The sequence below is a fragment of the Pyrus communis genome, chromosome 7 (assembly GCF_041283825.1).
Source record: "Pyrus communis isolate YQ-2024b chromosome 7, ASM4128382v1, whole genome shotgun sequence".
In the NCBI taxonomy this organism is placed as follows: Eukaryota; Viridiplantae; Streptophyta; class Magnoliopsida; order Rosales; family Rosaceae; genus Pyrus; species Pyrus communis.
Window position 1 is genome coordinate 3855868 of NC_142571.1, and position 15445 is coordinate 3871312.

The 15445-nt window shown below is 36.6% G+C and overlaps 1 protein-coding gene and 2 pseudogenes across 1 annotated transcript; all 3 read left to right on the forward strand.

Moving 5' to 3' along the window:
• Nucleotides 1-471, forward strand: LOC137733462 (uncharacterized; annotated as a pseudogene).
• Nucleotides 472-2518: 2047 nt separating this feature from the next.
• LOC137733593 (uncharacterized) lies at nucleotides 2519-3126 on the forward strand. Its single transcript, XM_068472725.2, has one exon. It carries the CDS (start codon nucleotides 2577-2579, stop codon nucleotides 3027-3029), a length of 453 nt encoding a protein of 150 aa, XP_068328826.2. The 5' UTR covers nucleotides 2519-2576; the 3' UTR covers nucleotides 3030-3126.
• Nucleotides 3127-11074: 7948 nt separating this feature from the next.
• LOC148695473 (uncharacterized) lies at nucleotides 11075-13322 on the forward strand (annotated as a pseudogene).
• The last annotated feature ends 2123 nt before the right edge of the window (nucleotides 13323-15445 follow it).

Consider the following 15445-nt stretch of genomic DNA (forward strand, 5'->3'; position numbering starts at 1 on the left):
ATGGCCATGAAGTTGATTAACATCTTCTTTACTCTCCTAGCAGCAATGGCCGTTGTTGGAGCTGCAAATTTCCACATCATATCGAAGACGTGGAAGTGCAGACTAGTACTGTAGCAGAAGCAACTACATTGCCTGACACACCAGATGAAGCAGAAGCAACTACTTCTTTAAGAGGAGTGAGCCGTTTTCTTTATAATCATCATAAAAATATCCCACTGCCCAGTTATACTTGCGACAACTTTCCTAGGATTTGTCGTGCGAAGAACAACCTGGGGCCAGACTGCTGCAAGAAGAAATGTTGACGTGAAGACTGATCGGTCCAACTGTGGGATTTGCGGCTACAGATGCAAGTATACTGAGATTTGTTGAAGGGGTAAGTGCGTCAATGCATCGTTTGACAATAGGCATTGTGGTGGGTGCAATCAGAAGTGCAAGAAGGGCTGTGTTTATGGGATGTGCCATTATGCATGATTAGTTCACAGTATACTACTGCTATACATTTATCCTGTCACATTATGACAACTTACATAACAATCTTATGTAACCAACAAAGATAAGGGATTTTATAGCATGTGTGTGTAGGCCCTTTAACAAGAGAGATCCTCATTTTTCAAAAAAAAATGGGGACACTCTCTTAATTATTAGATTTGATTTTAATGAAATTTTGTGGTTGAAATTAAATCACAGGCCACACAATCTCAACCACATAATTTTATTAAAATCAAATCTAACGGTCAAGAGGGTATCCTCTGAAATTTTTACCCATTAAATAGTTGATAAAAAATGCAATGAACTTGAAGAATTATATTATTCTAAGGGAGGCAGATTGTCTGCCCTCCTGATATGGTGCTTTCCCCATGCCCTCCTATTTGTGCGGTCACGGTTAAGCCACATCAACATTTTATATTCCTATTGTTTTTTTGTCTTATTATCTCTATAAAAAAATCAATATAAAATGTTAATGTGGCTTAACCGTTACTGCACAAAATAGAAAGGCATGAGGAGGGCACCATATCAGGAGGGCAGACAATATGTCTCCTATTCTAAGACCATTACCAATTATCTATGCATTTTTCTGCCAAAATTCTGATGTGTGTGTCCATGTAATGTTCACTGTCCCACGCATACTAGTCCTGGTCCATGAGCAATCTTTCATACTAGTACTATTCTGAATTAACCCCAAATAAATTAATCTGACATATTTCGTTTTATCAATTGCTAGTCCTTGATCCTTTGAGATTTAGAAATCACTGACCCATATTAGTTTGGAATTTTATCTTGTAAGATTTAGTTCAAATTAATCACATGTAGGCATAACTCTAAAAGTGGATTAAAGGAGCAAATTTTTAAAAGTTACATATTTTGTAATTTTAGGAAAATAATTAAGGACAAATGCACAAAACAAAGTAAACATTGCCCTATCATATAATGAAGACACACACGTGTATATATATTATCATTAAAAATTTTCATATACTTATATTTTTTGCGAGAGCCAAATCTATGGAACTGAATTGGTGACTTCTTATTTTGATCGATGCATAATAGTACAACATATATATAGTCTATAACAATTTTTTTTTATTGAATCTTATACTAATTACAATTGGTTACTACTTGCTATATACAAGAAATAGTAACTATGAAAAAAAATTCCAGAGTTAAGAATTCTAATCTAACAGGCCCTGATGGTCACCTTCCTTGGAAGCTTCTTAATACATATATTTGGTTGCTTATGAGTTGTGCTAAGTATATGCTGACCTTCTGCAAAACATGCATGTAATGTGTCATCAATTAAAAATAAGCACGTTATTCAACATTTAAATAATGATTTAATCATTAACAACAATGTCATATGATTTACAAGATATAATATAAATAGATGATCTCCTTAACATTACATGTTGCTTATATGATTCCAGAAGTATCAACAGAAGAAAAAAAAAAAAAAAAAAAAAGGGGTCAATATATAAGGCTCCACAAGTGGAAGTGCTTCTGTAACGGTTTCCTCGTTTGGAGAATGGACTAATTTTGGTTTCTTGGACCCTTGAGAAACCATAAGGCGGGCGCTTGAGCTCGCATGTAATTGCCAACATATATACATGCATCAATGCATGCATGAGTATGATGAATTAACCCAAGCAAATTATAAATCTAATGATTCATCATGAGTGTGATGAATTAACCGTCAGCCTATGAGCAAACTCAGTGACTTAGTTTCCTTTCTTCGTTCCTGTATAAGTTCATACTGACCTAATTTCGAGTATAATGTCTCTTCGGAAGCCTAACTTTGTTTACTTAAAACGTTTTGTTTGTAGCCCTTTGAATTAGACCAACGCATTAAGGACATCATGAACTCTCAAATTATACAAGTTAACTAATACATGCAGCCCTGGTTTTCAAATGATATCGAACTCGTTGACCTCTATCAACTAGCCCCCACTGATAAATTTTTCTCTATAAATACTTCTACAAACCCATATGCTTATCCATCTAAAAAAAACATCCTATACGTTCCTTCATCAACTTTTCCCTTTTGAAATCTCTCCGCTTCACCAACAAATTAAACTTACATCATGAAAGCCTTCAAGGTTTTGCTTGTTTTTGCCATGCTACTGACTTTAACCATTAGTACTCTATCCGCAATCCCAGGCCAAGAAGAATCATTCTTCGAAGAGGAAAACAATGATCCAAACGATGAAACCAAAAGCGAATTAGAAAAAAGCACTTCTCTGAGGGGAACAAGCCGCTTCCTTGCTTCTCGGGCTGCAGTGATGACATGCGACAAAAAACCTAGGGTTTGTCGGGTCTCGGGCAGCGGAGGCCCAGATTGCTGCAAGAAGAAATGTGTAAACACGAACACAGACAGAGTAAACTGTGGCAAGTGTGGGAAAAAATGCAAGTACGCAGAGATATGCTGCAAAGGCAAGTGTGTGAATCCAAGGTCTGACAGGAAAAACTGTGGCGGCTGCAACAATAGGTGCAAGAAAGGCAGTTCATGTGCGTATGGCATGTGCAGCTATGCGTGATCGAAGATTAATTACTGATCAGCAGATAATGAACTTATATTCGGTCGACATTGCGAAGATAAAATAAGGCTATATGAATTTATGTATGTGTGCAAGGATAATAAGGGCCAGCTAGTTATCACCTTTTGATGTGCTAGCTTGGCCAGTTATTTGTTGACTATTTCTTTTATTATTAATGTAAAAATTCTTAAGAATAATGAATAAAATATTATCTTTCATTTTATTTATGTTAAGCTTGCAATTAGATATTCCGGTTAATCGTATAACGATTACTCAGTCTCTGCCTTTTCAGGCATGTGTGCGCTAATTACCATGCTTGTATATCTAGATCTTTAACATTCAATTAGAAATCTGGTTCCCTCTCCCTGCACACAAATATGTACATTACCACTCAGACTCTTGTTGTAATGCTAAAGCACCACCTTTGTTAACTTCCATTCAAATTTCCTATAAGTACCTATTGTTTTATCTTTTAATTTTAAGCGTACATATTTTATTTTTATACCTGCAAAGCTTTTTTTTTTTAATTAATTGATGAAAATATCATGTTTGTTTTAGTTAAGATTAACTTTCAGTCTGATACTGTATGTATAGGGAATTTAGTTTGCAAGAAAAGGGTAATGTTAGAGAGACTAAATTTAGAGAATAAATTTTGGAAACTAAAGGACATGAAAGGTATATGATTGATTTATTACTGAAGTGTTGATAAATGCGCTCATTTCTATTGGTGACACATCATTTAGTTTGTAAATTTAGTCTCCAAATTTAGAGTAATGCTATTCTTACCACAATTTTATACCACATTTCTTTACCATCTTAGGTGGCAAATGAGTTGGACAAGCTACATCATTTAATTTCAATCTTTTTAGAGTAATGCTATTCATACCATGTTTTTATACCACATTTCTATACCACCTTAGGTGGCATTTGATGTGAACAGCCACATCATTGGAAAAATTTGCAAAACCTAAGAAAATGAAGGAGAAACACTCCTCATATACCACAATCATCATTTAATTAACTAGTTTTTCTTAATTATTAGTTTATTAAATAATGAACTAAATTTAAAAATCTGATTAATTCAAATAATGTGGCTGTCCACATCAAATGCCATCTAAGGTGGTATGAAAATGTGGGACAAAAACATGGTATAAATAGCATTACTCAATAAAATAACATATAAGTGTATTGGGAAATTAAGAGAATAAAATAACATATAAGCATATGGTTTCACTTTTAACAACATCGAGGCTTTTTGTCATAAAATTCAACACCTAGTAATAATTGGTTAAGTTAGAACAATATTAGTGTGGTCAGGAGTGGGTCAGTGACCTGTCTCTCTGTCTGGCATGGTATCAGAGAGGGTTTGATTGTAGGTCATGTGGGTTCGTGACATGCCCTAGTTACCAAGTTTAATATAACATTGTCTGTGTTGTGGCCGAGTTAATTATTAATGTAACACTATGTTTATGCGCTAATGTCTGACATGGAATTGGTTGTACGTGTGGCCCACTATGTGGTGGTCCTACGTGAGGGGGCGTGTTGAATATAAGTTTTCACATTGTGAAATTATAAGTGTATCGTTCTACTTCTAATAACACCATAAGATTTTGTGATTAAATTCAACACCTAATAATAGATGGGTAAGTTAAGACAATATAAGTGTGGTTAGAAGTAGATCAGTAGTTTGCCTCTTTAAATATTTGACGTACGTAGTTGAATTTCACCTATATTAATTGGCAATAGAGGGGATCCCCAACTCGTTATAGATACATGCATGCAAAATTTCTTAACTAGTTTATCGATATTGGATCTACATTTTTAACAGATAGTGCGACGAGTTCATCTATAGTTGCACGGGAACTTTTCTTTGCAAGGAAATGGGAAAAACGAGCAAAGTTTTTTGATAAAACTTTTTAAAACAGCATAGTGCCAAAGATTTCTTTTTAAAATGTTTAAGCCATTAACCAGCCATACATTTTTTAATTAACCTTTTACCAATGTTGAAGCCATGTTCGTAGGTGCACTGTTCTGACTTCGATGTCCGCAGTGCTTCAATGTATTGAAGTAAGATTGGATATTCACACACCCAATTTTACCTCACATGCATTCTAAAAATCTATTAAACAATTGAAATTTGAAGGAGGGAGAAGGAAAGTGGGATGTGTAAGAATATATATATATATATATATATATATATATATATATTATTTTTATTTTTTCCTCCGGTTGAGCTATTGCAGTGTTTTTAAATAAAACTCGTAGTTATGATCATGTGTTTAAAATGTTATTCCCAGAACCAAATCTATGGTAACGAAATCGAATTGGATGGTATTGAAGTCATCGGGTAGTCACCCTCCTCGAAGTTTCTTCACTAATATATATGGTCGATCAATGGTCAATTATGTGATTCCAAAAGTCTACTAATTAAAGGAAAAAGGTTAACATAGAGGCTCAACAAGTGCTTCTGTAACGGTTCCCCCCCTTGGAAAATGGACCATGGTTTCTTGGACCCTTGAAATAACAAGAAGGCGGGCTAGAGCTCACGTAAGTACCAACATATATGCAATATTATGCATGCATGAGGGCGGTTAACCCAAGCAAATAAGGAGAATACCACAGCCTAACCTGCCTACTTTGTCATCAAGTAAATTATCTTCTTATTCATAAGTTCCTATCCACCTAATTAATTTGGAGTACAATATTTCTTTCGAAACCTAACTTTGTTTACTTAAACGCTTCGTAGCCCTTTGATTTAGACAACCCATTAAGTAGATGAATACTCTACAAATTAATACCACCCATAACCCTCTTGATTTTCAAAGGTTGTATTGTATTTCCATCATAAGTTCTTTACAATTGTACATCAATGTATAAGGAGATTGACTCCTTGAATTATGCCACAACAGGTGGCTTAGGGAAGACAAATAACAACTCCTTGAATTAAGGGAGTTGACAACTAAGATTAAGAAGATTGACAGCCCAAAGATAAACCAGACTCTTAACCACCTAGGGAACAATCAATACCCAGAAGGAACAAAGAAGAATAGTTGACAAATCCCCCTATTGTCCAGTGTTACCGTAAACCTACCCTAGTATTCAGGAAACCCTAATAACCACTGGACTAACTTCCAATACTCCCCTTCAAGTTGGATCCAGAAGATTTATGGACCAAGCTTGAACAAAAGTTGTTGAAACTGATGAGAAGCCAAAGGCTTTGTGAAGATGTCAGCCAGTTGGTCGAAGCTTCTTGTATAATGTGTCTAAATCACCTGCGACTGCACCTGTTCCCGAACGTAATGGCAGTCAACCTCAATGTGTTTCGTTCTCTCGTGAAACACGGGGTTTGATGCGATATGCATGGCTGCCTGATTTGCACAAAATAAGGACATAGGAAGAGTTGAAGGAACACCTAAATCACATAGAAGACCCTTGAGCCAGATCAACTCATACGCAGTTGAAGACATTGCATGATACTCAGCTTCGGCACTTGATCTGGCGATAACAATTTGCTTCTTACTTTTCCAGGTGACCAAGTTTCCACCGACAAATATACAGTAGCCTGTGGTAGACTTACAATCGATTGCATTCCCCGCCCAATCAGCATCGCAATACCCCATGATTGGGTGTTGTCATTCTTCTGCATGATGATACCTCAACCCACTGATCCTTTTAAGTATCGTAAGATCCTTTTAACAAGGGTCAAATGCTCAAGAGTCGGGGAGTGCATGAATTGGCTCACAAGACTTACAGAATAAGTGATGTCGAGTCTGGTGATTGTTAGATAGATCAATTTACCAACCAATCGTTGATAATGACTGATATCCGTGAGTGGCGTGCCCTTCAAGCTAGGTTTATGCTTGCTATCAAGAGAAGTAATGGCCAGTTTAGCATCGCTCATGTTAGCTTCCTTGAGCAAATCCAAGACATACTTTCTTTGATTAAGAAACAGTCCCTTATGCGAAGTTGCCACTTTTATACTAAGAAAGTACTTCAATATCCCAAGGTCTTTAATTGCAAACCTTTGTCTGAGGGTTTGTTTGAGGTTGAAGATCTCGTCAGTATTATCACCCGTAATTACCAGATCATCAACATAAATTAGCACAACCAATTTGCCCACAGCTCATGTGCGAACAAATAGTGAAGAATCGGCATTGTTGCTTTTGAAACCAACACTAGTGAGAACTGAGCTTAGTTTTGCATACCAAGCTCATGGGGACTGTTTCAGGCCATAAATGGATTTGTGCAATTTGCACACTAAATCCGGTTCATTGCTTTAAGGATGCCTTGGTGGCAATTTCATGTAGACTTCTTTTTTGAGATCACCGTGCAAGAATGCGTTCTTCACGTCCATTTGGTACATGGACCACCCCTTGTTTACAGCGACGGACAATAACACTCTCACTGTGTTCATTTTGGCAACAGGTGCAAACGTTTCTTTGTAATCCACCTTGAATGTTTGAGTGAATCCCCGAGCCACCAGTCTCGCTTTATGCCTCTCAATTGATCCATCTGACTTGAATTTGAGTTTATAAATCCATTTGCAACCCACGACTTTCTTGCCTGTTGGAAGTTTGGTGATACTCCAGGTGTTGTGTTGATCTAGGGCGTTAAGTTATTCTTACATTGCTTCTTTCCACACCTCTTGGCTATTGGCCTCATGGAAATTATGAGGCTTCTTGTAACTTGATATAGCGCTTAGGAATGTAGCATGGGCTGGTGTCACTCTCTTGTACAACACACAATTGGAGATGGGATGTATGGGTTTGTAGATGACAAAGTCTTCAAGTCTTGTGGGAGTTTTCCTAACACGCATTGGATTGCGTCGAGGAGCAGACAGAGTTGTTTCACACTCGTTCACATCATCTTGATTGTCACCATCTTCATGCAGTGTACCATCAGAATAAGACCCTTCATTACTATTTTCATTGAGAGATGCATCAATGTTGGCATGGCTAAGATCTTGTTGTTGTAAAGCCTCAAGTTCGATTCTTGGTAGTGGGAACACATCCAAGAAGCCATCCCCTTGAATGGTGATTTCACTTGACTTGCTGAAAAAAGGGTTAATTTCATGAAATTGAACATCTTTGGACACAATCATTCTCCTTAGTTGGGGATTATAACACTTATATCCCTTTTGTGTAGATGAGTAACCAAGGAAAATACAATTAACAGCTCTAGGATCTAATTTATCTCGGTGATGAGATTGAATGTGCACAAAACAGATGCAGCCAAAAACTCTAAGGTGTGAGAGGTCAATTTTTCTTCCTTTCATGACCTCTAGGGGAGACTTGAAATTCAAGACTCGGCTGGGTAATCTATTAATGATATAAGCAACTGCCATAACCCATTGGGACCAAAATCTCTTTGGTACATTCATTTGTAGCATTAGAGCTCTTGTTTTTTTCAAGTAGATCACGGTTTTTTCGTTCGGCTATGCCATTTTGTTGAGGTGTGCCTACACAACTTGTTTGATGCATGATGCCATGAGTGCTTAAATATTGTTTCATGATATGGGACATATATTCGGTGCCATTGTCAGACCTTAAGGTTTGAATTTGAGAACAGAAATGGTTTTTAACAAGGTTATGAAAGTCCTTAAATACTTCCATAACTTCATTCTTAGACTTTAGAAGATGCAACCATGTGACTCGAGAGAAGTCATCGACAAAAATCACAAAATACTTATAGCCATCAAATGATGCACTAGTTGGTCCCCATACATCTGAATGAACTAGTTCAAAACACTTACTAGCCCTGGACAAGGAAGAGTTAAAAGGTAATCTAGTGGCCTTATGCAAGTGACATGTTTCACATGAGATAGCATCATTCCCTAAGTTTGGAAATAAAGTTGACAAAATGGGTGGAGAAGGGTGAGCTAAACGTTGATGCCACAATTGATTATCTTGAATGTGGTTGAACTTGGCTTGGAGTCCTCTGGGATTGCTCTTTGATATATAATAGAGACCATCTAAATAAAACCTTTGACCAATCATCTTCTTGGTAGCACAATCCTGAAAGATGACATTGTGAGGAGAAAAAATGGCTAAGCAATTCAAGGTATTTGTGATATTTCCCACAGATAGAAGTTGAAATGGGAAGGAAGGAACATATAAGCCATCGATTCAATTTCATCTGACATTAATTTTATTTTTTCCTTTCCTAAAACCTTTACATTCTCACCATTTACAATTGAAACTTGAGAAGGATTTGCAAATTTTTCAAACTTTTGAGACTTAGACACATGGTTGGTCATATGATATGTGGCACCTGAATCTACAACCCAAAAATCATGCAACATATTTATTTTAAGAGCTGTTTTAAAGGCTTTCATGATACCTTGCATGTCTTCTTGGGGTACGAGTTTTGTGTCTACCAAGAAACCTGCAAACTTGCTGAGCAATACCGTCGAGTTCCTTTCTTCTATGTTGTCTGCATGGTTAATTCCAGCCCCTCTTTTCTTGCCTTGAAGATACGACATAAACTCATTCATGAGTTCAGCTGGATTCGATGTAAAGTTCTTGAATGGATCAGACCCATTGGAGGTGGCGGCAGTTGCATGATTTGCTCGATGTGGAGTACGGTTCACCCTTTGTACACCCTTATTGTCCTTCATGAAATCAGGCTTTAACTCTGGGTGTAAAATCCAGCATGTGTCTTTAACATGACCCGTATTATTGCAGTGTTGGCACTTCAAGTTCGGATGCTTTCCTTTGTACTTTCTCTCGTTGGTTATATATGCCCTAGCCTCAGATACACTGGCCATTGTACCTATGTTCATGACTTTTCTCCTTACTTCTTCACGTTGAATTGTCACACATACACTGGTGAAGGAAGGAAGTTCAGTGTTCATGAGTATGTGACATCGTAGATCTTCACAAGTTGAATCGAGACTGGACAAGAGTTGAAATATCTTGTCTTCTTCTGCTCTCTTTCGTAGCAGTGTTGCGTCAGTCGTATGAGGGCGATAAATTTCCAACTTATTCCACATGCTCTTCATGCTTCCTAGGAGTTACACAAAAGGCTTGCCATCTTGTTGCAGATCGGAGATGTCATTCTTTAATTGGAATACCCGTGCAGCATTGTTCTGACTGCCATACATTTCCTTGACCGCCTCCCATTGCTGGTATGAGGATTCAGAGTAACTGAATATTTCAACTAATTTACGTTCCATGGAATTCAAGAGCCATGACATAACTAGCTGATCCTTGCTAAGCCAGGATTCATAGGTTGGTGATGAAGCATCAGGTACTTCGATGCTTCCATTTATGAACCCTAACTTGGACCTTCCACCTAGAGCCAGAGACACTGCTCTCGACCAAGGCAAGTAATTAAACTCATTCAACACGACTAAGCTTAATCTTTGATTTGGGTTGACATCCACCTCATGCACGTTCATGAAGGAAAACACTGGTGAACTTTCAGTTTCTGATACTAACAGATTGTCTTCAGCCATTTTGAAGATTGAAAATGCTCAGATATCAATATAGCAGATGCAGGTTAATTTTCCTGCTCTGATACCATCTTGATTTTCAAAGGTTGTATTGTATTTCCATCATAAGTTCTTTACAATTGTACAACAATATATAAGGAGATTGACTCCTTGAATTATGCCACAACAGGTGGCTTAGTTGACTCCTTGAATTACGCCACAACAGGTGGCTTAGGGAAGACAAATAACAACTCCTTGAATTAAAAGAGTTGACAACTAAGATTAAGAAGATTGACAACCCAAAGATAAACCGGACTCTTAACCACATAAGGAACAATCAATACCCAGAAGGAACAAAGAAGAATAGTTGACCAATCCCCCTATTGTCCAGTGTTACTGTAAACCTACCCTAGTATTCAGGAAACCCTAATAACCACTGGACTAACTTCCAATAAACCCCCTCTCATTCTTCACTATAAATATTTCTCCAACCCTATATGCTTCTCCATCCAAAACATTCATACATATATACTTTGTTTCACCATCTTCTCTCCCTTAAAAAAAATCTCTTCTTTTATATATACAATACACCCAACTACGCAACCAAAACATTATGAAAGCCTTTAAGGTTTTGCTTGTTCTTTCTATGGTAATGGCTTTAGCCATTACTCTCTCTCCAACTACGAACCAAGAAGAATCATTCTTGGATGAGGAAAACAAAGATACAGATGATGCAACCAAAAGCATGCAATCAGATAAAGTACTGATTTGGTACTGATGTGCTTTTATAAAAAAAAAATGGGTATAAAAAAAACTGAGCTCAAAAAGCTGTTTGGTAAACACTTAAAAATAGCTTATTTTTGTAGTTTTGGGTGAAAAAAAGTTGAAAAAGTGAAACAGCAAAAATGAGCTTATTCTCACATCACAGTAGAAGCAGTTTTTTTTTTTTTTCAAAGCACAGCAATACCAAACCAGCCCAAAACCACTTCTCTTAGGTGAAGAAGCCACTTGCTTGCCTCTTGGGCCATTGTGACTACATGCGACAAATGCCCTAGGGTTTCTCGGGCATCGGGCAGCGCAGGGCCAGATTGCTGCAAGAAGAAATGTGGGGATACGAACACAGAATAAACTGTGGCACGTGTGGGAAGAAATGCAAGTACGGGGAGACATGTTGCAAAAGCAAGTGTGTGAACCCTAGGTCTGACAAGAAAAACTATGGGAGCTGCAACAACAAATGCGAGAAAGGCAGTTCATGTGTCTATGAGAAGTTACCATTTGAGGGACTTAACCAATTAATTATTGTTTATAATTTGATTTTTCTTTTTATTATAATGTAATTAAGGAATAAATCATTTGTAAGAGGAGGAGGATCCAACCTGGATTCTATATTTCCTCTTAGGGTTAGGATTGTTTCCTTGTTCTTGTGTGCTATATAATTCTTTTATGTTAAGAAATATTCTAGCTTGTACTCCAGGTTATTGTTTTAAATAAGTACCTGGTATTAGAGGTTTATTATGAAGTGGGTCTCTTTCTCTCTCAATTATGAGGGGAAATATAATCTTCTGTTTAATTAATTAAGTTCTTATGCGGAGATCATCTTCACCGTTCAAATTGATTAGTTTGGTACTGTACGTATGATATAATGAATTTTTTTTTTTTTAAACAAACAATATTATCTACACTAAACGAGACGGGATTGGCTTAGTCTCACAACGGGTTAGCAATAATTTAGTTCAAATTTACCTTTGGTGAAAATCGAACCTAAGGTCATCTCCAACCGAATGGTTCAGATGACTATAGGGTAGAAAACAGCCCGAAAACCGTCTAACCGAGGGCTAGGCTAAAGGGCTCGTGGTGCCCATTGGACCAAAAAGGGCCAAAGGGCCAACCGGCCCTGGGCCGGGCTATAAATTAGACACCAACGGCTAGCTGACGTCATGCTGACATCAATTACTGTTGGATTTGATTTTTTTTTTTTTTGGCCAAAATTTTGTTTAAACAATTTTAAAAATTCTCATTTTTTCCTATAAATTCCAAAGTCATTCCTACACCATTTGTCACAAAATTTTCACCATTCCTACACCATTTCAATTCTCATATTTTCTTACTTCTTCCAATAATGTTTCTTTCAATTTTTTCAATAGTTTTCAAATGGCTTCATTTGCAATTAAAGGTAGGGCTTGGACCCGAAAAGAGATGAAGCTCTTTGTAGGGCTTATAGATGGGTCTCGGAAGATAGTGTGAGGGAGAGTTCTCAAACAAGTGAAGGTGTTTGGACTCGTGTGTCGAAAAAATACTACGAGTTATACGAAGACACCACTCCACTGAATATACCCGAAACCACGAGAGTTATTCTTCAAGATGGAAGAAACATCTTCATCCAAGTTTGAACAAATGGCATCAAGCACTATTAGTAGTCGCAAGTAGACATGAAAGTGGCACCAATTTGTACGACGAAGTAAGTGTTTTCACAATTTATTTTAAATATTTAATTATATTACATTTAATTTCATAAATTAATTTCCTTTAATTTTTGTAATTATATTTTCTAGGTACGCCAAGCGAAGGAATTGTATATGGAGGGCAGCTGGAAACCCTTTCAGCATCACAGTTGTTGGGAAATTTGTAAAAGGTGGGTGTTATTTGAAGATCCACCTCAACATAGAGTAAGTCCTACGCCGGTGTTCGGAATTGCATCCTCAGCTGTAGATGTGGATAAAGATGAATCTCCTACCATTCAACAAACAAGGGTAGAAAATCCGTTTTCAGGTGAAGGTACCATACCTAGGGCTATGGGACGAAAAAAGGCCCGAAGGTTGAAAGAAAAGGGTAAGGCAAACGATGATTACGCCACTCAATAGGAAGTGGCAACATCATTACAATCAATGGCGGAGCAAAATGTCATTGCCGTGAAAGAAAGGAACTGTAAGCATGATGGACGGGCCAAACAAATACAAGAAGAGATAGATGATAAGAATATGGAAATGAACATTTCGAATTACACTCCAATGAGTAAGGCCTATTTTGATAGGAAAAAAAAAAGAAATTATGACCTGGCAGCAGTTGTTTACCTCTCACTATACTCCTACAATGGCGGATGATGAAGATGATGATGATTATGGACTTTAAATTTAAGTTGTTGTAGTTTTTAAATTTAAATAATAAATTATGTTTGGCCCTATGACCCTTTGGCCCTCGGTTGGAGATGTTTTTTTGTCACAGGGCTATGTTTGGCCCTATGGCCCTTTGGCCCTCGGTTGGAGATGGTAAGAAATATGGTCATGTACTGTTCATTAAAGTATTAATTTCTTGGAGGGCCAGAGGGCTAAAACAAGCCCTCTGGCCCTCCTTCAGTTTGAGATGGTCTAAGACCTCTCACTTACAAGTAAAGAGGAATATCACTAGACCAATGGCGAAGTTAGAAATTAAAGCTAGGAGGGGCCTCTAAGCCCTATGAAAGAAATTGAAAAAAAATATATAAATAATGGGAGAAAAAGGTTCATTTTTTATAGTGGAATGAAAAATTTTAATCAAAAGAGAGTAATGAAAACACGATTTTTTTTTTTTTTGAGATAATTGTATCGTAAGAACCAAACTTGTTTATAAGTTCCTATAATGAAGTTGAACAAAAATTAATAACCACAACTCAAAACTGCAACTATGAAAATTGTTTTTCAAGATAAATTCTTCCTCTATTCTATTTATGCATAATTTCACTATAAAAGAACACTCTACCATGCAAATTAGTGAACTAACTAAGGAAGGCTAGTTGATATATGTCTTTAGTTTCATACCAATACTTGTAAAACATATTTTCTTTTGTCAATTAGCAAAACACAATAATGCTAGCTGGGAGAAACATAAGTTGAAGAATGCAGAGTATCCAACTAAAAGTATACAAACAAAAACTACAAAATGAAAAATTTCAGGGTAGGCCAGGACCTTTCTTGGTCCTCAAATAGTTCTGTTACTGCATTAGACCGTAGTACTAAGTGACCTAGAGGGAATTTAATTTGCAAAGGAAAGGCCAGCCGGGCATCTAATTGGATGAGATCATATCTATATCGGCGCCCAAGATATGATCGAACAATGAGACGGTAGCCAGTTGGTGGGACAACTTTTTCTTTGCAAGAAAATGGGAAACCCGAATAAAACTAGTTAAAACAGCATATGTCCAAAAAATTAAATTAAAATTAGTTTGGTCAAAATGATAATTAATTGCTAACACCATTCTCTATAGCTATCTAGTTGTTATCGAATATGTATAATGCACCATAACTAAGTGTGGGGTAGAAAATACCATTGAAGTGTTACAGAAAAAGTTTGTTTTTGTTTTTTGGATATATATTCAATTAAACAATAATGTCACATTTTTTTTTTAAATGCATTGTTTAAGTGAGAGTTATCTATTTTCTGTTTAAATGAGAGTTGCAACATATAAACAGTTTAGGCATAATTTACTCCTCCTTTATTATTTTTCACTAAATATGTGTGCAAGATGGCTTTTACTAATCGGCGTTGCTAACAACGTTTAAGCCTTTGAGGGTTGGTACAATTTTTCCTTAATTACTCACCATTCTTTACGAAGTAATTAAATTGTCACGGTTTTTTTTAATAAACGACATTATGTAGTATCTATACTAAGGATGGGGAAGTAGGCTAAGAAGTGGTTCAAATTCGTCTTTGACGAGAATCAAACCTAAGACTTCTCACTTACAAGTAAAGAAGAATACCGTTAGATCATAGTAATTGAATTGTCACGTTTTATAAGTACTTAAACTGTCACATATTTTCAGAAAACTCTTAATCAAGGGATGAAAATCAACATACCCCTAGAGCATGCTGCATAAACCAAACTAGAAATTATACGGCCAATGAAAAGAATTAGGAGCTTCGGCAATCTGCCTATATATTATCTGTGTAGTATGCATGTTTCTTGTTCCTATTCACCTAATTAATTTTGAGATAATATATACAAGTTACA

Coding starts and splice junctions, on each gene's coding strand:
- LOC137733593 (XM_068472725.2), top strand. CDS start 2,577: ATGAAAGCCTTCAAGGTTTTGCTTGTTTTTGCCATGCTACTGACTTTA.